At 41.8% G+C, this 24588-nt stretch overlaps 3 protein-coding genes across 11 annotated transcripts in view; 1 reads left to right on the forward strand and 2 right to left on the reverse strand.

The window, feature by feature from the left end:
- Positions 1 to 1332: 1332 nt before the first annotated feature.
- LOC142029556 (toll-like receptor 1) lies at positions 1333 to 20911 on the reverse strand. Of its 4 annotated transcripts, XM_075024431.1 has the most exons (5): positions 11447 to 12762; positions 10939 to 11010; positions 6994 to 10848; positions 6271 to 6560; positions 1333 to 4884 (listed from the first exon to the last, which is right to left on the reverse strand). In XM_075024431.1, the coding sequence occupies exon 5, from the start codon at positions 4792 to 4794 to the stop codon at positions 2338 to 2340; it is 2457 nt and encodes an 818-aa protein (XP_074880532.1). In that variant the 5' UTR covers positions 4795 to 4884; positions 6271 to 6560; positions 6994 to 10848; positions 10939 to 11010; positions 11447 to 12762; the 3' UTR covers positions 1333 to 2337. The 4 variants fall into 4 exon arrangements, with proteins under 4 accessions (XP_074880532.1, XP_074880539.1, XP_074880517.1 ...); XM_075024438.1 differs by lacking the exons at positions 10939 to 11010; positions 11447 to 12762 and adding an exon at positions 20804 to 20911 and having other exon boundaries at positions 6994 to 7137; XM_075024416.1 differs by having other exon boundaries at positions 6994 to 11010.
- LOC142029587 (toll-like receptor 1) lies at positions 12990 to 20945 on the reverse strand. 4 transcript variants are annotated; one of them, XM_075024456.1, is made up of 4 exons: positions 20804 to 20922; positions 20580 to 20624; positions 20163 to 20430; positions 12990 to 15538 (listed from the first exon to the last, which is right to left on the reverse strand). In XM_075024456.1, the coding sequence occupies exon 4, from the start codon at positions 15473 to 15475 to the stop codon at positions 13511 to 13513; it is 1965 nt and encodes a 654-aa protein (XP_074880557.1). In that variant the 5' UTR covers positions 15476 to 15538; positions 20163 to 20430; positions 20580 to 20624; positions 20804 to 20922; the 3' UTR covers positions 12990 to 13510. The 4 variants fall into 4 exon arrangements, with proteins under 4 accessions (XP_074880557.1, XP_074880558.1, XP_074880559.1 ...); XM_075024457.1 differs by lacking the exon at positions 20580 to 20624 and having other exon boundaries at positions 20804 to 20945; XM_075024458.1 differs by lacking the exons at positions 20163 to 20430; positions 20580 to 20624 and having other exon boundaries at positions 20804 to 20936.
- Positions 20946 to 21276: 331 nt separating this feature from the next.
- The window catches only part of FAM114A1 (family with sequence similarity 114 member A1), a 38132-nt gene continuing 34820 nt past the window's right edge, over positions 21277 to 24588 (forward strand). For 2 of the 3 annotated variants that reach the window (XM_075024459.1, XM_075024460.1), the window contains exons 1-2: positions 21277 to 21335; positions 23928 to 24277. In XM_075024459.1, coding sequence (XP_074880560.1) covers positions 23936 to 24277 — 342 coding nt within the window. In that variant the 5' untranslated portion in view covers positions 21277 to 21335; positions 23928 to 23935. Of the gene's footprint in view, positions 21336 to 23927; positions 24278 to 24588 lie in introns of those variants that run through there. The other variant, XM_075024466.1, reaches the window with a different exon arrangement.

A 24588-nucleotide genomic window follows, 5' to 3' on the forward strand; every position in this document is an offset into this window, starting at 1 on the left:
GGACATAAACCCCAGTTTGCTGATGCATTACATTTACAGAGACCGGAAAGCCTGATTTGAGAAATTTTACTTCCTCTTTTCTCATCTAGTAAACAGGACAAAATATGTGCCCCTTAAAACATTACCACTAAGTTTGAATGCTAATCATGTCCTTAGACTGTAATGCTTGAGAGGGGAAGAAATCTTTCAGGAAAGAGGGGCACAGGTTTTCTGGTAGCATTCTCCACTGTAAAGCGCAGAGGAGCCCTGGAGAGGTAAAGGCTACAAAACTCCTAACCGGCTTAATGTGCACGGGCCTCTGCAACTGAACAGTTCCTTCAGTACCCGAGAGCTGTATAGCACACAAGCCTTAAATTATAGACAGGTGTAACTCTGGCTGTAGCCGAAATAAAGAAGCCACTAAAGCTTAAACAGGCAACAGCCTAAGAGCAGACGGCGATGTTATGGAGGAAGTAAAGAACCTGCACCCAGAGGGATGCTGTACGGTTGGGAAAAACCTCTTAAGAGGGAAACATTGCAGCTCCAGTGGTGCATTCAGGCTGCAGCCCCAGGTTTAACGTCACTACTTCTGCGGAAAGCCCCTCACAGCCTACTGTAACTGGCTGGCTGGCGCACAAGCTTTGCGATGCACTTTCGGCAGTGCCCCATGGTGCCTAATGCCCCTGGCCACTGTGTTGGGTTGGCATGAAGCACGAGTGACTCTCAGGGTAGGGTAAAGCCTTCCTGACTTGAACTCCTGCAGAGCACTAAGCTCCTCTTTGTCTTTGAACATCTGCCCTCATCATAAATAACCTGCTTTTCAAGCATGCCGCATCCACCAGCTCCCACTGAAGTACTGAGGGTTTAGCAGCACTTTTTAAGGTACACAAAGAAATCTTGGTCCTGGCTTTGGGAGGGGGAGGATCTCAGTTATGTGTTATCACAGAAATCAGTAGCCAACTTCCCTTTGCCTGAAATTAAGACTTAATAGAGGTTTTTAGCCCTTCTTTCCAAAGCTCTACATTGAGAACCAGGTCCCTAGCATCCCACTGCAACACCCAGTTAACCTGAGCTGGTAGGTGGGTGCACAGTGATGTCTCAGCACCTCTGGACACTGGGAAGCTCTCCCATAGCTTCCCATCCACTGCTTCATCTAGCTACCACCACACACACCTGGCAGGTGCTCGGTGAGCCGCCTTGGCAAGGGTTAAGGATCGCATCCTCTTACTGGGTGGCTCACCTCACATGCTGCTCACGGTTGTGATCAAAGGGGTTTGCATTTCCATTAACCTGTAAGTATAATTACACAAGTCCTCATCACCAGTGAAATGACACCATGAGATTTAATAACAGATAAAAAATGAGATGTTTATTATATTGTCAAATTAAATCCAAGCACAGCAAATTATTAGATGTCTCTCATCAATAAATACCACTAGTTTAAACAGTTTTATTTTAGCAGAGAATTTACTCCCCAATGCATATTACTCCTTTTTCACTTGCATGATGACCCTCAGCACCTGCTGATTAAAAGGGCAAGGTAACAGAGTTCAGTGAACATCTGGAGATAAAAGGGGATTCACCTCCAAACATCAAGCTTCTACACTTTAGAAAACAGGAAAAACAAGCAACCTAACATAGCTTGATATGATCATAGCAGAAAGCAGCAATATTGTAATAGTATCAATATTTCATAAGTTCAGGTATTATTTTGAAGACAAGGAATAGCAAATTCTATGAAATCATGACTTGGTAGGTAAATCTAGGCAAGTGGGAATGTTTAGTACAGCAAAGGAAGAAGAATATTAAACAGGCATTAATGGCTCCAACTTTCAGCTCTTACCCTGGAAAATCTCTGTCTGTGACAAAGGGAAAGACTTCCAGGAAGAGAAAACAGGCTGAAGGTACCCTTGACATCTACTATACCAATGTACAGGAAGGGATTTAAATAACAGTTTTCTTCTTCTTTGTATTATTTAATTAAACCCAAGGAAGCAGATGCCTACCACCTTAACCCCAGAACATCCATGTTACAACAAAGATAAAATGCATGCCTTGACAGGCATGATGACATTGAACCAAACACTATTTTTGTTACTTTAAAATACAGCTTTCAATGGGCAAAGTCCAAAACAAAGGCAACCCAAGTTCACAGAAACAAGTGCAGTCACTATGAAAATTTCCCTCTCCTTCTCTTTGTTGATGATGGGCAACTACAGAAGACTTCTGACTACTTTCACAACTAGAATGAGCAATAGCAATTTCTGTACATATCACAATTACATTTTGCTACAAACTAGGAATACTGTAAAAAACTATAAAAAAATTATTATAACAATTTAATGCAAGACAGTCAAGTCAGTTATTCACATACTGACTTACACTACTAGGAGAAGTAACATCACTCTGCTCCTCATTTGCTTCAAAGGATATTGGCAGGTTAATGCTAATAGCTGCCCTCAGGTTAGCCCAGAAAAGGGGATGCTTGCTCCTCTCCTTTGGCCACTCCATGTAGGTTCGCTTTGCCATGAGAGCCTTCAGCTTGTGATACCTGGCAGGGATAATGTACGGAGGGATCGGCTCCAGTAAAATGAGGATTAAGCTGTTGGAATTCTCGCTGAATAATTTGTGATGGGCAAAGTACAGCTCATAGTGACACCACTCGCTCTGCACAAAGTTGGGAGACAACACAAAGATCAACTTGTAGCTCTTCTCAATGCAGTTAATGATGTTCTCCACAATGCTCTTGCCGGGGATAAAGTTCCTCTCGTGCTGGCACAGTTGTACACAGCCCTCCCCCTTCTCCAGGTTCGGGATCAGCTCGTTCTTCACCCACAACGAATCGCGCTCGCTGTAGGAAATGAACGCGTGAAACTGCAGAACGGTCTCCCGCTCTTTGGGGTGGCTGTGCCAAGCTCTCCGCTTTGTCTGCGTCCACTGCCACGTCATCCGCACGTACCACGGCACATCCAAGTAGATGCACAGAAAGGCCACGACAGCCACCAGCACCAGCGTCAGCAGCAGAGCTGTCACCAGCAAGAGCACCGTGTTGCAAGCCAGTTCAGTCAAGTGGAAGTCCTTCAGCTGCGTTCCTTGCAAGTCTTCCGGGTACTCGCACACATACGCCGCTGGCCAGCCAAACAGCTTCCCCCCAGACTGCCTCTCCAGACGGATAAAGTCTTGCAGTTCACAGGAACACTTGAACGGGTTGCGCCCGGCTTGTAGCTCCCTGACCTGCGGGCAGCTCTGGAAGAAGTCAGCAGATGGGGTGAGGATCGAATTCATCTCTACGTTCAGGAACTCCAGCGACGTAAAGCCACTGCACCCCGGCAGGTCAGCCAGCCTGTTCGATGCCAGGTTCAGCTCTTTCAAGGATTTCAGCTCAGCCATTCCCTTGGGGACACTGGTGATGTGATTGTTTTGGAGGCTGAGTTTTTTGATGTTGACTGGCAAGCACCCAAACACGGCATCCATCAACTGATTTGAGGACAGGTCCAACTCTGTCAGAGACTCAGCCCATTGGCATTGCACATCAGCTCCATCGTGACTCAGCAAGTTGCTGCTGATGTCCAGGTATTTCAGTGATTTCATACGGCTAGTCATGAAGCTTACCTTGGAAAGGCTCTCAAATTTATTCCTCTGCAAAATAAGTAATTTCAGATCTGTCAGAGTGCCACAATTCTGGAACAATTCATCTGTCAGGGCATTGTGAGAAAAATTTAAATACTGAAATGAGCTCGTTCTATTGGGGCAAAGCATGTGTGGCATATATGCATCATATATTGTCAAGCTGGCAATATTCATCTCTGAAAACTGTCTGTATAGAATCTCCTGGTTGAAATAATAAACCTTATTACGGACATGCTCCAAAGTTAGCACCTTCATGGAGCCACCCAAAGAGATTAATTGTTCCAGAGAGCTTAATAAGGGTAGAAATTCATATTCAGTCAGCTCCCCCAGTGGTCCCCGAAAAGTCAAATTTCTCACAGTCAAATGCTCCACGGGTGAGTACCAAATAAGCAGGAAAATTTCCAAAATGATAGTCCATTGTAAGTCCACAGTGTCAAGGCTGAGAGCTGTTGTCTTGATTTTCTTCAGAAGTGTTAAAGAAGGGGAGGGGAAATCTTTGTAGCTCAAAGTGTATCTTAAGTTAACGATTCTTAAGTTTTCTGAAGTGCTCATTCCATCATACAGGAGGGAAAAACTGAAGTTTTGGTTTGCTGCAAAAACAATGTGGAGGCTCCTTGTATTCAAGGCTGTCAGACTCTGAGGCTCATACAGAGAAAAGTCTTCTAAGGTCAGGAAGACAGTGCACAGCTGCAAATGTATGATAGACCTGAAGTCTGACCTTCGTACCATTGTGGCACTTAATCCTAGGTACTCCAAATGAAACATGTTCCCAAATTCCTTACAGATGGGCAGGGCAGTAAACTTATTGAAAGAAAGATCTAAATGTCTAAGATATGCAAGATTTTGACAGTAAACTTTCAAAATATTATTATGAGATAAATCTAAGTATTCCAAATCTTCATTAAAAATGAAGACACTAAAGTCAAGCTCTGTAATTAGATTATGAGAAAGATTTAATACTTGAAGGTCAGAAAGATAAATAAATTCTGAGATACTAAGTCCAGAGATCCTATTATGTGATAAATCTAATACATGAGTATGGACTGGAATGTTTTTTGGAACATTAGTTAGCAAACTGCTTGAATAATTTGCAATAAATTCATTTTCCACAGTTGGCTGGATATTATTCCATAGCATGAATATAAAGACACAAGCAAAGACATAGATATTTGTAAGGGGTCTCATTGTGCTTTCCAGGTTTATCTTGTTTTTTTACAGAAACACAGAAGCAAATCTTCATTTTCTGTTCAATATGTCTCAGTGATGAGTCCAGCCCTATGGAAAGAAAACACGTGGAATTTGCTGAAATTGTTGAACTGTTGAATTTGCTTTTTATTGCTAAAATAAAATGGAAATTTTATGTAATAAAAACTTTATTTTTACATACTTTTGTTCTAAGTTCTTATCAATCCTCCTCACCCCCGTTCTTTAATTCCAATTATTTATTTTCTCGGTTTAGTAGAAATTAATTCCTTTATAATGGAAGGAATACAATCAGTGGTATGTTAAAAAACCACAGGGATGTTAAGAAATACAAATTTCTCAACAACCTTGAAAAATACAAGACCTGTACAAACAGACATCAATGCATTTAGGAGTAAAGGAGAACAGAACAAGCCTCCCATTTGCTCTTCCCATACACCCCATGTCCACACACATTTGGGGACAGAACTCCAAAAGCCTCGTGGACCCTCACAGAAATGGGTGCAAAAACAACCTCTTCACTCAGAAGAGCCAAAGGATATTCCTCTTCACACTCCAAAGACCCGGGACATGGCCATGCACCCCCTCAGGGTCAGCCGATCAAAGAAGCTGATCAGCTTTGTCTTTGCTATAGCACAAAGACATAGGGGTCCATCCTTCCAGTAAGCCAAGGATCTTGAGGAGGAATTATACTGTCTCATGAATATTGTAACACCTATCTAGCCAAAAGCATACTCATAGGAAAATCACAGCATCACCGGACACTACATATGAAGCAGTGGTACCCAAAATCTGAAAGCAAGCACTTGATGCTTCCAAAGGCTGCAGGATTTGCTAGGTGTCCTAGGAAATTTCCTACATTCTCCAAATTACCCCAGCATTGCAGCTTGACAAAGGACCTCTCTAGAAATGGTGAGGGACAATGAGTCTAGTTCTACAGATCAAAAAACACAGGGAGGGAAAGATTTTGTGGATATGAAAAAATGGCTCAGCAGCATTAATATCTGGTCATGTCTATCAATAGCCTACATAGATTTGGAGAGGTATCAGTCCTATCATGAAAAACCACGACCTGGGCATTACTCTCGTGTTGTCACGCATTTAACGCAACACACAGACAACCTGAAGTATGAGCAACTCATAAACTATTTCAGGAGACTAACATCCCCGATTTTTTTTTTCCTGTTCTGATTTTGTCTGTAAAAAACCCAAAGTTTTAAAATTCTGCCCCTGTGTAATCTTTTGTTAAATAAAAACCAAAAGCCTATTTTTTCAGTTCTAGGTTATAATGTGTGTTAGTCTCTAATAATTTGATTGACTGATATAAATACTCATCCCTTCTCCAAGTCTCCTATGAAGCTTAATCAAGTTTTCTTCTAATTAAGTAAAGCAAAAATACGTGTAATTAACATCACCAAAAGCAATAAAAGAATAAATCAGTAAAGTATAAATTTCTACCTCAGTAGAATCCAATTGAGTGGTCAAATTCTGCCTTCAGAAAGTTGTGCTGGGGTATCTGAGCACAGAATAGAAATGAAGCTGGGATGGTTGGTCAAAGTACAGTGTCACTCAAAAGAAGAACCAAGACAAGCAAATCTGACCCAGCTTCCTTCAAAGAGCAGCTGACCCTGTTCTTCAGAGTCCAGGCTTGTAAAGAACCTCTTGAATCAAATAAACTTTGATCTGGAACTATCTGGAGGAACTTCTCCCTGGGCAAAAGGGATGCCAGGAACAAAGCAAGAAATGTTCTGAAGGGAGAAAAAAACCAGAAATATATTCTCTGTCCATGCTCCATTGCCAGATGAGTTTTAATTTACTGTGCATGCTATGCTATACACTGCGACAAGGGATGATCTGCACTGTATAGCACTGAAGAGTGCCACAGTCAAAGAATAAAGCAGGTATGTCTAGCAAAGCAATATTAAGGATCAACAGTTACCCCTCTAACACTATCTTATGATGGTATTAGAGTTGGATGAGAATGAAAATTGCCATACCAAACATTTTTTCCCCTTTCTTCTTTGTTGAAATTCAACATACAGATGAGCATTTTCACTGAAATTTCAAAGTGCAAGAATATCTTCCAACAGTGAAGAAAGACCAGCACCTGAGATTTGATGGAGTCCAAACCAGATATAACAAAAAGAAAAAAATGTAAATAATGGAGCAAATATAACCCACCTTTTGTGCATGGAATCCACCTCTGAGTGAAGAATCAGCAAAAGTCCTCTGCATACTTGGTTTACATCCTCAAAACAGAATTTCAAACATATGTAATCTTCAAGCTGGGGAATCTCACATGAGATGCTAATTCCTTAATAATTACTACCTCGAGAAGTAGAAAGAACAAGGTTTTCTTATATAGGTTATATAATTCTAAGAATTAACGAAATGTCCCTACAATGCAGGTATTAAGAGCACAATAAAAGGAAACTTCTAACAGTCCAAACTCGAAATACATTTACTTCTGTAATATTTACATAACTGTACAGTTTAGGAGGAAATAAGCCGATCTGTGGTACAGAATATTCACCAAGGCAAGACTGTTTGAATAATTCCGCATTTCTAATTTCATGTCTGCTTCTCATGGTTACACACATTCTAGAAATTTGTCAACTGCATCTCCTCTTTTGCATACACAGAAAAGAGGAAGCAGAACCCCCCCCACCAACTTCTCTTTGTATCAAAATCTCTTGCAGAGCTCTACCCCACTGAATTATTTTCCTCAGCAAGCAGACTAATTAATGTAGCACACTGACAGATGGCAAAAGCTGAGATCTCAAAAGCTGGTAACAGGGGCAAACTGGCACAGTTCAAAACCTTTACAGGTCAATCTTTACACTAGAGATGCCTTGGATGGTTATCAGGGATACCCCACATTGTAGCTTCCTTCAAAAAATTATAAACAATGAACGATAGAGAGTAGTCTCTATGATATGAAAGCTGTAAAGAAGCCACAAAGAATACAGTAATGTAGGGCAATCTGGCAATAGAGGAATCCAATAAAGCAGCCATTCAATTAGCATTCTGAACAAGGGCAGGAGCCTAGCGAGCAAATCAACAGAGCAGAGAGCGAGTGCATTGCAAAGGCAGATGTAAATAACCAAAACCAACACCTCAGTCCCATAAGCCTCCACACTAACACAACATGCTTCAGTAAGATTGATTAGCAAGGAAGAAAGAAGCAGAGATGAATAAATGAATGAAGATTTATTTAATCTTAATGAATTTTAAGATTAAATTCATGAAGTATGTAATTAATTCTTCAGGTATGAGCAAACTAGGGGGAGAGGGGGGCACCTGGGCCCATTCTGGACTCAGTCTAGAGCTTACTCCACCCCATAAAACAGCACCTTGGAGGAGAGTTGAAGGCAAGAGAGGATTCAGCTAAAGAAGCTGCAAAGTATGAAAATTTATTCTAGACACCAGTGCCAGTTATATTTCAAGCTTGCATTAGATTCCTTTGAAACTTTTCTTTTGCAATTACCTTTTCAATTTTGCAAAGAGTAATTTAACCCTTTGCTTTGCTGAAAGAAAATGTCTAGTTTTCATTTTTAGATTGATGAGTAAAATAGTCTGAACTGAAACTGAACTGAAACCATTCTGCTTTCCTAAGTGCAGTGAATCTGAGTAATACATTACAGAAAACTTGGAGACATTTGTGACCCAAGACAAGACCAGGGATCATGAACGTTTCTCAATAAGCAGCAAGACTCTGCCTGTCAGCTGATACTGTCTTGTCTTCGAGTTAAAGAAGAAGTTCCCATTGCTGGGCATTAATCCATGAAAATGAATAGACTAAGGCACTATTGTTGACAGAACAATAATATCCCAATTATGCAAACCAGTGGCAGTTTTACTTCCAATATAATCCATGAAAAAACTTTGATGCATGGACAAAATCAAATATACCATCAGCTTTCATCAGAACAGACTCCAGTGCACACACAGCTGTAAAAGCAAAAGTATCTAAGCCTTTAGTTGTAGATTGTTTAATTTCCTTACTGCCCTTCTTTATCAGACTTTAATATACATTCAAATAAAGTTTGCCATAAAGAAAAATTTACAACTAGTTAAAATAAAGCTGATACTCCTGAATACCTCTGTTAAACAATTAGGAACATTGCATAATGTTATTTTTACTAACCAATTCAGCAAAGCTTTGTTTGGGGCTGGTTTCAGTTTACTGATTAAGTCATTTCGCATGATAGGCAAAAACTAAAAATCAGTGTATTTCTGTTCATGCATCCTGAAATGTACCCTCTAAATACCATCCTTTCCATAGTCAGCATACGTACACTCATGCACATACCTTGTTCCGTTGCTGAGGTTTATATTGCTGGGGTTTTTTGCAGCTGATTCTATCAACGAGCACCTGTCTTCATAAACAGCCTTTCCTCAAGGTACATTTCACACTTCTGCCTATATGTTGTGATTACTTACCCAGAGGGGAACCGTAGCTACACTTGGCTGGGTATCAGAAGCCAGTCAGGACCAGCACCGTGCCCAAAAGTGTGAAGAATCTCTCCAACTGGAACTGCCAGTGTTTGGTCATATCGAGGACCTTACCTTCAGCTGTAACTCTCATTGTCACAACTTAACCCTGTGTGTCAGGTAGGTGAAACAAGGGCTAAACGCCACCACAAGTCAAAGTGAGCAGAGACTGTATTGCATTTATGCCTAAGTCTATTTCGCTTGGGCATAAACAGACACAAGGATCAAAGCTGTGGAAATCAGACTGGTAACACAAGAGCCACCTTGCAGAATACAGAACTTCATTTATTAGTTTATCAGTACTGCTTCCTCTTGACCAAACAGTGACTACAAATGAGCATTACAGTCAATCTCAGTAAATGTTTCTGAAAGAAAAAACGGCCAAACTGAAGCCCTGAGTAAAACCACAGGTTTCACAGAGGTTTTGAACCTTCCCCTCAGCAGAATGCCTCACCTCCCACGGAGTCCCATTCTTTTCCCTTAAGCGCCTTTCTCTGCTCTAACCCTCTGCAGTTGAACTTCAGTGATGATGCTTTGTAACATTTCTAAAGCTGAAAAAGAGCCGAGCTCTCAGCAGGGCAACCCACATTGTGTCAGGACTCCCAGTCTGTCACAGTTTAGTTTCCTTCATACCACACACTACTTAAATATACATAAAAACATTTACACTTTCACTTCATGCTGTACTTTTCCTAGGTTTTGGAGGGTGTATAACCCCCATGTTATCAGTTTTGTAAGCTGATATTACTATGTATGTAAAAATAGCATTCCTGCTAGTCACCAAGATGACTAGACAGATGCCAGGAATCTGCTCTGATATGGTATCTGACATCAGAATACATTTACACACTCATTTTCCTGATAACTGGAGTGCATTAGCAGTTACCAATTTCAGTGCAGAACCAGCTGCAGACTCACATCACCGGGGTGCGCAGAAAAGGGTAGCTGCTTTCCAAAATGTGCAGAAAAAGTGGCTGACATGGGCTGTGAGACTACACATGGCCCCACGTATCGGCAATTTCTTCTTGGACTAAAACTGGTTTTATAGAAAGTGTTCAGAGTATGGCAGAGGCTAAAATAATTGTTTGAAATATTCTGATATGTATCACTTGAGAAACTCATTCTCTCCTGTGGAATCAGAGAAACTAGATGTAGCAATTCATTGCATGTGTAGCTGTTTTATCAATTATCTGGCACATACCATGGACAAAAACCTAATAGCATGTGTGTTTCAGGTTCCAAAGCACAAGTTTTAATTGCTCCCCATGCTCATTACAAGCCCCTTCCAACATTATTCACTCAAGGATTTTGGACATATACCAGAAACCTGCAGTTACATATTTTTGCTTATGATCGCATCAGCTCCATTGCCAGAGGTCACGTAGTTCCCAAGTTCTTTCTAAAGTGGCAAGCAAACCCTTGCTAAAACCTTCCACTCCTGAAAGAAAGAAATAATTTCTGGTAACAGCTATGTGCTCCCACGTGAATAACAGGAAGGATTCTTGGTGCACTCTCTGACTTCCAGAGGGTTTTTCTGTCCTCCTGCCAACAGAAGCAGCCATATGAGTTCTTAAAGCTTCACACACAACAGGGGATGTTAACTCTATTACTGAAGTTTCAAGGGCTACTGACCTAAAACTCTGAGGCTTTCAAAGAAAATTTTCACGTGAGCCACCATGTAACAATCCAGCTGCCCCTGGTTGTCTGAAAGGGATAGGCAAACCAAGCTAAGTCTGTTCATCTTCAGTTTTCTAAGGGTTAAATGACTCATACACTGAAGCATTAGTTGGAGGGGAAGGAGGAAGCATAGAAAATATTTGTTTCTGCTGTCCTGAATTAAATGCCTGCAATTTTATAATAGGTGTGTTATATTAATTTCGAGGCTGAGTGGGATGACAGGGCTAAAGGTGTTAAATTTGACCTTTCCCCTACAAATCATAAACAGTTGCTGGCAGTTCAAGACTTCAAGAGACCTCAGCCTCCTTAGACCTCAGGCAAAAAAAATCAAAATTAATATCTTTTGTTAATAATAATGGAAGACAAGAATGAGATAAAATGCTATACTAAATGAGGATTTCCTCTTAACATCCCTTCTTCTGTTGTATCCCCGTTGAAACACATTTTTGAAAGGAAAACTTACTACTCTCTGGTCATCTAAGTCTGGTATTCCAGATGGCAAACACCTCCCCTTCTGGAGACAAAGACGAAATTTGCTGTCCTCATCTTCAGCGATTGTGAATGTTTGTCAGAGCACAGCCATGTTTTCTTGAAGCCAAACCAGCACCACTACAGTGTCCTGCTTTCAGCTGGGAGAGAGTTAATTTGCTTTCTAGTAGCCGGTATAATGTTATATCTTGGATTCAGTATGAGAAGAATGTTGATAACACACTGATGATTTCAGTTGTTGCTAAGTAATGTTTAGACCAAGTCAAGTATTTTTCAGCTTGTCATGCCCAGCCAGCAAGAAGGCTGGAGGGGCACAAGAAGTTGGGAACGGACACAGCCAGGACAGCTGACCCAAACTGGCCAAAGGGGTATTCCATACCGTGTGATGTCATGCCCAGTATATAAAATGGGGGAAGTGGGGCTGGGGGGTATTGCTGCTCAAGGACTAACTGGGCATCGGTCAGCGACTGGTGAGCAATTGCATTGTGCATCACTTGTTCTGTATATTCCAATCTTTTTATTATTATTATTGTCATTTTATTATTGTTATTATTATCGTTATTAGTTTCTTCCTTTCTGTTCTATGAAACTGTTCTTATCTCAACCCACAAGTTTTACTTTTTTTTCTGATTCTCTCCCCCATCCCACTGAGTGGGGGGGAAGTGAGTGAGCAGCTGCACGGTGCTTAGTTGTTTGGCTGGGGTTAACCCCGACAACAGGTAGAGGGGCCTGCTGTATTTCTACAAAGGAGAGCAAATATTGTAAATGCAGCTTGTCTTTCTGACTCTGTGAATAGAGGGTCTTATCTGCTGTCCCAAGACCTAGCAAATTTTTTCAGCCTCTGACTGGTTATTGCGTTTCTGATCAGAACTCATCGCTGTGCTGCAAAAGATACTGTTTTGCCTGAGAAGGACAGATTCTTTTAATAATAAACATAAAGATATATGGGTGAGAAGCAAAAAAGTAGAAAGCTAAAAAAAAAGAATGATGTAAAGTCAAGAGCTTCTCAAGATATAGTCAATGATGATGAAGGCAGTTCTGTTACTGCAGATGATACCCTCTCAGTCCCTTTGCTCAGGGTATCTCTCAGGATCAAAAGGGTACCAGGACTCTGTCAGAGGATGGGAATTAAGAGCCCTGATTGTCAATTCACTGCTCCTCCCTCGCAGCAGTGCCAACCTATGAGCCCCAAAACGTGAAGCAGCTCATCTTTCCTTTTTATTTTTCTTTTCAAGAAAAAAAACCCTCACTCAGTCCTCTTTTGTGGCATGGCCATTTTTGTCCACCTGTGCTGGACGTTCAGAGTCCTGTATCTGGGTCCTATCCTTTCAAGCTTCACTGAATCTGAGAAAACACTACCCAGGAACCACCTCAGACTCTGGCCTTCTAGACATCTTCTCAGGATGTGTTTTTTTCTTGCAAACTAATTTTAGCAAAAGGGCTCCTGTGATGAAGCTGCCTAAGCTTTGTGATTAATGCAGCTCTGCAACCTCTTCAGCAACTCAAGCACTCTTCCATGACTGTACCAACTGCTCCAGGCTTTATTCTGCTGAGAAAAATTCACTACAGTATTTCAAACTGTATTTCAAAATGCACATCCAAACTCATTTGTGATTTGCTATCTCTGTATCAACTGCAAGAGAATTCCAGTGAGGTAAGTTGAATTTTGCCTACCGTTAGGAGGCAGCACAGAAAACTATGTAGAAACAAGGTTCTGTAACAAAAAGTTAAATACATTGACAACCAATGGAAATCATTGTAGGGTTCAGCGTTCGGAAGATCTCGCGATGTCACGGAAAGTTAGAGGGTTAGTCGCAGCCTTGTGATGTACCTGTAATCCCGCCTACCCTTGTTAGTATAAAAGGAATTAACTGCGCAATAAAAGGCGGAAGTTGGCGCTCACACTGTGTGTGTTATCTGTCCCTTTCCCTGGTCTGGGGGTTGATCCGTGATCTAATCGTGGCACCTTGATATGCAGCGAACGCTACAAATCATAAAGCATTTATTGCTTCACAAAGAAAAAATGGAAGAAACTCCATTAGAAAGATTCTTCATCTGTTTCCCCACACCGCTTTCCATCAGCCATTAGCAGGTTAATGCTAATAGCTGCCCTCAGGTTAGCCCAGAAAAGGGGATGCTTGCTCCTCTCCTTTGGCCACTCCATGTAGGTTCGCTTTGCCATGAGAGCCTTCAGCTTGTGATACCTGGCAGGGATAATGTACGGAGGGATCGGCTCCAGTAAAATGAGGATTAAGCTGTTGGAATTCTCGCTGAATAATTTGTGATGGGCAAAGTACAGCTCATAGTGACACCACTCGCTCTGCACAAAGTTGGGAGACAACACAAAGATCGACTTGTAGCTCTTCTCAATGCAGTTAATGATGTTCTCCACAATGCTCTTGCCGGGGATAAAGTTCCTCTCGTGCTGGCACAGTTGTACACAGCCCTCCCCCTTCTCCAGGTTCGGGATCAGCTCGTTCTTCACCCACAACGAATCGCGCTCGCTGTAGGAAATGAACGCGTGAAACTGCAGAACGGTCTCCCGCTCTTTGGGGTGGCTGTGCCAAGCTCTCCGCTTTGTCTGCGTCCACTGCCACGTCATCCGCACGTACCACGGCACATCCAAGTAGATGCACAGAAAGGCCACGACAGCCACCAGCACCAGCGTCAGCAGCAGAGCTGTCACCAGCAAGAGCACCGTGTTGCAAGCCAGTTCAGTCAAGTGGAAGTCCTTCAGCTGCGTTCCTTGCAAGTCTTCCGGGTACTCGCACACATACGCCGCTGGCCAGCCAAACAGCTTCCCCCCAGACTGCCTCTCCAGACGGATAAAGTCTTGCAGTTCACAGGAACACTTGAACGGGTTGCGCCCGGCTTGTAGCTCCCTGACCTGCGGGCAGCTCTGGAAGAAGTCAGCAGATGGGGTGAGGATCGAATTCATCTCTACGTTCAGGAACTCCAGCGACGTAAAGCCACTGCACCCCGGCAGGTCAGCCAGCCTGTTCGATGCCAGGTTCAGCTCTTTCAAGGATTTCAGCTCAGCCATTCCCTTGGGGACACTGGTGATGTGATTGTTTTGGAGGCTGAGTTTTTTGATGTTGACTGGCAAGCACCCAAACACGGCATCCATCAACTGATTTGAGGACAGGTCCAACTCTGTCAGAGACTCAGCCCATTGGCATTGCACATCAGCTCCATCGTGACTCAGCAAGTTGCTGCTGATGTCCAGGTATTTCAGTGATTTCATACGGCTAGTCATGAAGCTTACCTTGGAAAGGCTCTCAAATTTATTCCTCTGCAAGATTAATGTCTCCAGTTGAATTAATTTGTCACATTTTTGAAACAGCAGATCTGTTAAATCGTTGTTTAAAAAATTTAAGTATCTAAAGGGACTGTCAGATGAAGGACACAGCATATGTATCATCTCTGATTCAGTTATTGTCAAGGCTGCAATATTCATGTCTGCAAATATTTTGTATAGGTCATTCTGTGAGAAGTACAGATCTGTGATTAAAACTTTCTTCATTGTGACCGCTTTCATAGACGTACCTGAATAGTCAAAGTCATAGCTTTTTATGTGCGACAATTGTCTTACACCGTTAACATTGAAGTATTCAATGGATGAGTGCCATACAGTCTGAAAAGTTTCAATAAGAGCATTCCAGTCAACTGTCACATTTGTCAGTGTCAGATTTTGTAACCTGGAGCCTCGTCTGAAATTAGATAATAATGCTACTAATTTTTTTACATTGTCATTTGTGATTTCTGACAACGATAGGCTTTCTGTAGTATTTTGTATCAAAACCCAGTCAAAATTAGCTTTGGACTGATGACTATTTGTATAGAGGTATGGCAGGCTCTTGATTTTTTTGTCAGAACCATCTTCGTTAGAAACAGATGTGAAGAGTTCATTTTCCACAGACAGGCTGACACAGTTCCAAAAAGTTAATGCAAACAGACACTTGTAAAGAAAAAAGTTTCTGAGAGATCTCATATTTTCTGTCATACTGGTTTCTGTTTCCTTGGAGATGCTCAATACTTCTCTTATCTGTCCATCTTTGTTCTAATCCTGTAGCAAAATAAAGAAACAAAACCAAAACCCAGATCATGTCATTAAGTGGCTATGCAGGAGCCATCACAGAGATTGATCTTTTTAAGGTTCCAATTTCTCATCTCTCTCTTTGACTCAAAAAGCAACGAAGGCACCTATTATCATTCAGGAGAGGCACTCTTTATTAAGAGAACACCACTGAAATTTCTATTTGGTAAATATGCTGTACTTAATATATAATGGGTCTGTTTCTTACAAAACAAGTTTTATTTCATAGGTGACTAAAATTTGCTGCTTACTTACAGAATTACTGCTGTGATTCAATGTATTATGAAGGCTTCCCACAACTGTATAATACACTTTGATCAGAAAGCACAATATTTGAGGTCAGTATGGTCATCCTCTCCTCAGATTCTCTCTTGAAGGATATGAACTAGACTCAGATACATTTTTTTAAATGGACTTGTGACTATAAAACCTGGACTGAAACACAGGATGGAGGTTCAAGAGAGTGAATCAAAATCTGAATGTCTTTAGGTAGCTGAGATTGGTCATTAGGGCTTATTTTAACTGGGGAGGCCAGGAAGGGGGATAGGATGTTCTATATTTATGCTATGGGAAAGTCCACAGAAGAGTTTGCTTCTTGTCTGGGCTTGAGCATCTCCTGAACTTAGACTCTGAAAGTGGGGTGTCCCCATGTCCAATTTGTTAGGTGTACACAGAGGACGCCAAACACACACTGAACATTTTTGTATGTGTAAATCTTGATTGAAAGTTGTTTTCCAGATTTCTGAATTCTTCTTGTTTCCTCAGAACATTCTTCCCCTCTTCCTCCCATTAATTTTAAATCATAGTTGTTGTCTGAAGCTTTCCATAGTGCTTATTCATGACTGCAGTGGCTTTCAACTTTCCCTTGATATTGAAATGGCTGAACTGTAAGTTTATATTTCTAGTGCCTCTACAATGATTCCTGGTGACTCTACAATGAGACAGTAATAGCTGTCACTTGTTGGACTAAAGCTACAACCTTGAGGACTACATTCTCTGTACCATTAACCATTCCACATGCTTTCTTAGAATTATATTACTGTGTCTAAAACATACATTCTCTTAATCTAACACAACCTATATTATGAAATCTCAACAGTACAACAAAAAACAGTCCACTGAGTTCTCCTTTCGTAAAGAATGCCCAAAACTAGGCTTGGAAATAATCCAGAAATAATGGGGCAATATGGCAAAACCTTTCCAGCCTTTTTCAAGACTTTCATTTGGAAAAATTATATGCAGTTTTACCATCACAGCCCTCAAAAGGCATTTGGGCATGTGCAGAGAACAAAAGATAATCAGCATCCTCTATCCTGTTCTTCCGATTGTTTGGGCAATACTACTAATGTGTATATAATCAAACAAAATATGTAGCTTCAAGACAAATCTGAAAAAAAATCTACCTTCAAGTCGTTATTTCTTCTTAGGACAAAATTTCATCAATATCCAGGGACTAGGTGAAAGAAGGATACAATTCTTCCACATGTGCTTAACTTTCTTTCTCCTTCCTACATCCTGGCATTCAGTCAAATTATTTACGAGTACCTTCAAACTTTCTTTAGAATATCCTATGAAGCCACAAAATTAACAACTGTTATAACACATGACCTATGATTTGGGGGCTAACACTGGGGAAGTTATCCTTTACAGTCATATCCCTTTTAATTCGAAAGTATCCTCAAGTCTTCAAACTTGACAAAAAGATCATTACCAAGATAAAAGCAGAGAAGGAATCCAGTAGGGTAAGCAAACCAAGATCATAGCAAGAAATTGTCCTGTTGTTTAAAGAGCGAGAGAAGAGATAAAAATTGAGGGTTTAAGAGTTTTTCCAATATAAACTCAGTATAAACTGACTAAACTTTCATATAAGAAATGTACAGAATGCATTGAGCTCTGATGGTTCAGTATTAAGGCACGCGCTTTGCAAGTTATCAGCATAATACAAAACTCAAATGTTAAAAATACGTCTTTCCCATGGATGAAACATATGAAGTTAGACCCACTCCTGAACTGTAGAAAAACTATTTCCATTAAATCACTGTGACCCCCTTAACTACGGGTGTTGTGCTAATACGAAGAGACTGCTATTTAGCCAGTTTCTTTGGATAAATCTACTGAACATAAGCAACTTTAGTCTCACTTCTTACCCATACGCTTGAAAGTACATCATACACTTGCTAATAATGTTCTATGGAAAACATGGTGCATTTTCACATAAGATGCAGAATATAAAAGTTTTAGCTAACAAGCAACCACATAAAATCTATAAAATTAAAAGTCTCTCACCAGAAATCCATGCCCTCTGAAAAAGCAGAAAATGTACTCAGGAAAAGACAAAAATAAAACTTTATCCTACTGTGTAACAATACTTAAGAACGCCCAAACTTTTTATATAAATGTTTGTGCCATCTACTGACAGCTTATGAAATGGCATTTGCTTTCCTCCAGATGTATTTTCCACATACAACATTACTGTAATTTCCCCATTATTTAATTATTATTGAACTACGTGTTTTCATGCTTTACAATAGATTAAGCAAGGAAAACAAATCTTTTTAACAACTTTCTGTCTTCATCAAATTAATATGAAAATAAGTACTTCTTCTGAGGAAGTTTTACACTGAAATTCAAACATCTTCCTCTCTGAACTTAATAATGGTCTAAGTCTATATGCATTTTTTTTTTCCATTTCGCTCTACCAATTTAGTTGTCAAATTCTTATCATGGCTGGTTTATAAAAGTGCTGTTTGTCTTATTTTAATTTCCATTTAATGGGAATGGAAAAATAATCTCTCCCTCCTGCTCCAGCAGTGTTGTGATTGGGTTAAATACTGGATATGGAAACAGTGGGTGGGGTCTTTTTTTTTTTTTTTTTAATTAAAACAGAACAGCAACTTCCATACTGAATGCCCAAACACTTGGGTTGCTGTTCTGGCAAAGACATAAACCAGACTCTCTTTATTTCTGTGTAATGTTGGTCAGAAATTCAATCTTAGCTGAGATCTAAATACAGAACTGTCACGCTACAAACTACCTTTCCGGGTTAGCATACCGTAAGACATTCATGATTTAACATTTCAATTATTCTGGAAGAAGAGGAAATGATCTTAAAAATGACTTTTTCACTTTAAAGCTTATTCTGTACATCATATTTCATTTCTCAGCTTCAAGTGAAAAGAGGTCATCCAAAAACCAAAGGGAAAGATAGGACAGGTAGTAAGCGACAGAATATGGACAATGCATGTTCTCTGCTGTTATGTTGATGAGCCTTATGGTGGTACTCTATGATTCTTTCTCCATTTCTGTCAATACAGACAATAGCATTCACAGCTAGTTTCCAAATGACACCTTATAATGTTGTTACATAAAAACCTCACCATTGTCTGCTCTTAGCTGGAAAGATTTTGCTATCCATCCTTAGGACGAGATAAAATCCTAAGGCAAGACATTGCTTTTATCAAACATTCATTCCTGTTTGGGAATATAACGGTTTAACTGCTTGAATATTATCTACCTATTACTCTAATGATTACAGAACCAGACATACATTTGGTTAACACGTAATAACTGCCATAAATTAGAGACTCTTATTTGACAGTGTCTCTTCAATTAAGTGACAGTATGAGATGGCCACTGGCATAGTTTGAGTTCTCCAGTTCTATCTACATACTATAAAGATAGATAAAGCATATGTTAAACAGCAAAATAAGCATATTACCATTAATTGCATGCCATTAGCCCTCATATTTACCACTCAGATTTACCAGTGCAATCACTGGAAGAAGATGAATATATTCCTCAAATGTTATGCATACTTCTATGTTTTGTTAAAAGTAGCCAAATGCAGTTGTTTCCTTCCATCTTTGCTTTATATTTATCTATCTATTAAAAGGCAAGTATCTTTTCTGAAACCCATTAGGAAGATGATGACACTCAGAGTAATAACAAACTTCAGTGAAATCTGAGGTGAGTAGAAGTGTTCAATCTCTATTGCTCATTTATTCCAAAACCATTTGCAATATTACCACAGTGAGAAAATACAAGTGAAATTAATTACTGAAAAGTGAAAGAGAAAGAAAATTAGAAAAAGCAAGTGCTAAATTCAAGAAAGTAATTTAGGAACTTAGGAAATGAATACATCCTTCTATCCCAATAGACAGACATACACATTTACGCACTTATAATGTTAATTTCATCCTGAAGCAGTAACTTTACATTACAATAGTGATTAACACGCAGTTCTAAAACATGCATGGCCTTGTACAGAATCTGCAAAACTGACAGTGTAAGATCCACTTTACAGTCAAAATTACCATCCATCATGGGGAAAAACAATCTCCAGCTACTGAGCTGCATCCATCGTGATTCCTCCTAAGACACTGCCCTTACTCTTCCACAAGCTCCACTGAAAAGCAGAGAGAAATCCTTAGGGCCATTCTAGATTTCATTTTCAATAAATACATCTAAACATACATAAATTAACCTAAAAGATGCTAGAACTACGAGCATGCCCTGATACTTAAATTCTCATTGAAATGCCTTCAAAATAAAATTATTATTTACTGATACAAACATTTGCTCTGCTACCACCTACCTTTACAGGAAACTTCAGAGACTTTTGCCTGATAAGCGTGTAAGTCACATAGCATGATCCATATTTGTGAAGCATGCTTCCAAGAACTGGGGCTTTATTTTGTGACCTCCTATAGCAGCTCTCCTCAGTGATTCACAACATGTATTATTTTGCTTCCTGTGGCAACAGTCAGTTATTTCTTTCTTCAGCAAAGTAAGACTAGTGACAGAGAGGATGCTATGATGAATCGTGGAACTGCCTTTTATCGCTGTAGAAAGGCATGCTTCGCCTTAAAATGAAGCGGCAAAAAGAGGAAAGGGTGTGAGGAATTAAGACAGAGACAAGAACCACAGGTTGTTGGGCAAGAGCCTGCAATCCTCTTGTTCAACCAAGTATTTCTCGCGCAGCTGCGGGCGCCCAGCACTGACACTAACTTACTGGAAACGTGTGTACACACCTCCCGGTTTCTTTTAGCGGCGTTTCCTGTAAACAGATACAACAAAGGCGCAAAGAGGCATCTGAAAAGCTAAATCTCAGTTGTTTAATTCCGCAACCCCACACTTCAGTAGGTGGTTAGCTGCAGCTCGCTTTGAGGAAGCATTAAACTTTCTACACTAAAAAAAAACCCAAAACCCAAAACTGACGCCAGCTCAGTGACTCACTTATACTTAAAAGGCCTCAGCACGAACGTTCTCCCATCAGCGTCGTCGTGTTTACCCCTCCTGCCGGGTGGCCGCCCACCCGAGGGAGGCCCTGCTCCACCCGCGCCCGTCTCTCTCGGCCGGCGCTCCCGGCGGCGTCCCCGGCGCGGGGCCCGTCTCCGCCGCCGGCAGACCGCCGTGTCCCACCGGCGTCTGTCGGCCCGCGCCCCGCCGCCGAGAGCTGGGGGCCGTGAGGGGCGATAATGGCGGCCGGGGCGGCTCTCCGCGGCGGGTCAGCGCTGCCGCCCCGGCCCGCGGCCTGGAGCCCGGGGGCGGCTCGGCAGCGGCGCGGAGTAGCCGCTTCGCAACAGGCGGCCGCCTCAGAGAGACGGAGGGAGAGCGAGGGAAGAAGAGCCAGCCCGCCCTCCTGCCGGCGGCCCGGCCGGCCCGCGGCTGCCCGGTCTGTTCTGCCTCCTCCCCCCGCTGCTGCCGACGTGGCGGGGCGGAGAAGGGGAAGGAGCAGGGGGCGCGCCGGCGAGGGGACTGCTGAGCGGTAAGGAACACAGCGATTTCTTCTTTTTCTGCCGCTTTTGAAACTGGCTGCGGGCTCCTCACTAATTACTCTGCCCCAAAGGGGGTTTCGAAAAGGAAAAAAAAAAAATAAAAAATAAAAGAAGGGAGGGAGGGGGGAGCTGCGGCCGCTGCGGGTTTGAGGGAGCGGCGCTCCGGCTGCTCCTGCTGTGCCCTGGGCGCGGGGGCAGGTGGCAGCGGGGCACGGGGAGCTGGCGGCCGGAGCGCCGGGCGCCCGAGGGGGCGTCGCCGCAGCTCGCCGTGCCCGCAGCGTCCCGCCGCGGGAGAAGTAACAGCGGGCGTCGAGGGAAGGGGGAGCGCGGTGCCGCCGGCCAAAAAAAGTTACCCTCGCGGAGGCGTTGACCCGCGTCTGAAGGCGCCCGTCGGCGGCTGGGCTTTGCTTTCGAGGCGGGATTAAACTCCTCAGGCGGCGGGTCGGCAGGTGCCACCGAGCCGCGGCGGGAGCTGCCGCCACCGCCGGCCGCTGAGGGGCGGCCGGTCCCGCCGCCCGTTGGCCGCCTCAGGGCGGCCGGTCGCTGCGGGAAGGGCGCTCGCCGGCCGCCCGGTCCGGAGCATCTTGGCCTTGGCATCTCCCCCATGAGCTGTCTGTAGAGAGTAATTCCCTTTGGGCGGAGTTGTCCGCGTTGATTTAGATCAGTATGGTCTCGGGGATGACAGCTTGAATGACGCCTTACCCCCCGGGTCAAGCACGGCTCGTGGTTTCTGACAGATGTGGTAATTTGCTGCTACGTGCTTTGCTCCTATAAGGAAGGTTTAGCAGACAACTGCACGGACCTTGGCCCGAGTGGTCCCCAAGGATGACCCAGTCCTGCAAAAATTCATGTGCACGTGTACGTGTGATCCTTTAAAAACTGTACTGGTGTTGGGCATTTTCTCATTCGGATCTAATCCCCGTGCAAAGTTATGATGCATGTGTGTACAGATTTTGCAGGTTTTGATAGAGGATTCTCATATCTGACGGTGGAATTTGGTTTACAAATAAAAAAAAGTTTCTTTAGGTGATGCTGCTCATCACACAGCAAGTACTGTTAAAACAATGGCAATACTTACCTGCACTAAAGCATTTTGCAGTATCTGCTATATTTGTAATGGAAAACTGCAAATACTTGTGGCAAATGCAAAGATTCTGACTTGTAAATGCATGTGTTCCGAAGATAATTTAAGTTACAGTGTAAACTAAAGTAATATAAGTGGTACCAAGTGCTTATTTGTTTACTTATGTTTCTTGTTCACTGATCCCAAATGCTATTCTTGGAACTGTTCAAACAGCTGATCTGCATTCAAGTTAGATAAACAGGCTGCTAAAGCCACAGATGTACATGATTCTATAGACTTTAATAAAATACACTAATTTAAATACATGCTTCTCAGGCAGATTTCTCCTAAATCCCAGTTATATTTTGCTTTTTGCCTTTTTTTTCTTTTTCCTGTTCTTCAGTCTCTCTTAGAACTTCAGTCCTTCCTAACAGGTACAAAGCTTTAAACCATATTTAATTCATATGGGAGTCAATGAAGAGACAACATCTACAGAGAGGACTGTGTGAGTTTATTTTACGCCATGCAACTCAGCATGCAGTCAAGAGCTTGCAGTGACAACTCTCTGTCAAGGGTTGTCTTCAGAGTAGAGTGCCAGGCATACCGTTGTAGCCAACAAGTAAGTGGTAATAATCACTGTACAGTAGTCCTTTTGGAGTCTGCCAGTGCCGCTCCTTAATCTGCTTTCTTTCCCTTCCTGGAACCTCAGTCTGATCATTGCACAGTGGTGGAAAATACTTAGAAAAAGAAGGTTACATTGGAAGATAAGGAGTAAATAAGAGAAAACTGGTTTGTAACTTACCAAAAAAAACCTGACCAAAACTGCCTCATGAAAGCTTACCTTGGCTTCAACATTGAAGTTTAATCATACAGCTGGAATTTTAAGAGCAGGTGAGAAGCGTTGCACTCAAACAGTGAGTGTTTGAGACAAGTGATGCAGAAACAGTGTGAGCAATGAATGCTTGCTGTCTATGAAATGGCTGCAGGGACCATGGCCTGTCATGTTCTCAAATTATGGCCCTTCTCCAACACATAAATATCACCACAGGATTAGTCACGCTGTGTTTGTCATCCTCTCCGTCAGTCAGCAGGGAACCTGTGTATGTGGAAATGATGAGAAGGAGAGCAAGAGGTGCTTGGCTATTGCAGATTATCCTGTTCTCCAGTGGTCTTTTATACGCATCTAATACGGAACACAGGAATTAACCATGTGGAAGCTCTTATATTTGGCTTCTCCAGACAAATGAACATCCTTTCTCCCTCACCAAACCATATTTTGGAAAATAGTAATGCTGCTCTTTGTACTTGAGTGAGATCCTGCAAGGTGAACAGAGTATTCAGAGTATCATCATGATGCCAGTGCCGGCTTGATGCATGTGCCACAGGGTGCCATGCTTCAGGAGGCCTTACATCAAGGCTGTGTTGTTTTTCAGTAATAGCTTATGGTAAATGCTGCATATTTTATAGTCATTCAAATGTTTATGCAAACTAAAAGACATAATTTATTTTCTATATTCAGAATTGAAAATGTCTGAAGACATATGTGATGGCATCCCATCTGATGAAAAACCTGAAGTAACGGAAATGCCCAGCAATGAGGTATTGCCTCACGAGTCAGTACCACACCTTGTGGAAGCTGAAGTCTTGCATGAGTCTTCACAAGATGAACATGGACAGGCCGCTCAGAGTGCCAGCAATAGACAGGAAGGAGACATATTTATTAATGAAAACCCTTTGACTGAAAAAATAATTGAAAGTCTGCCTTCCAACAGAGAGGCGACTGAAGACATGCCCAGTGAGTGCAATGAGACTGTAAGCCTTGATGCAGAACCTGAATCTGAAGAAACACTGCATGAACAAAGCAGTCCAGTAAGTAATACTTTCTTTTCCATAAAAGCCCTCCCCTCCCTGCTTTGTAAGGACAGAATTTTGTACAATGTACATACTGTTTTTCACAAAAGCCTAGGGAGTTATATACAGAAAACCTGCATGGGAATAAAAAAGTTAAATTGCAACACCAAGCTTTTGGAAACTACCAACAGTTGAATTTCTCTTTGCCATTATGATATTAATTTGGTCTTTCTAGTCTGGTTGCAGTAAAACTGTACCAGAGCCTAAATCTTATTAAGAATCTAGTCCATTTTGTATAGTCATAATACTCCTGTGATTTTGTTATCTGG

The sequence above is a fragment of the Buteo buteo genome, chromosome 1 (genome assembly GCF_964188355.1).
Source record: "Buteo buteo chromosome 1, bButBut1.hap1.1, whole genome shotgun sequence".
Lineage (NCBI taxonomy): Eukaryota > Metazoa > Chordata > Aves > Accipitriformes > Accipitridae > Buteo > Buteo buteo.

Bases quoted from the DNA above. Each gene is read 5' to 3' on its own strand.
- LOC142029587 (XM_075024457.1), bottom strand. From the start codon at position 15,475: ATGACAGAAAATATGAGATCTCTCAGAAACTTTTTTCTTTACAAGTGT.
- LOC142029556 (XM_075024438.1), bottom strand. From the start codon at position 4,794: ATGAGACCCCTTACAAATATCTATGTCTTTGCTTGTGTCTTTATATTC.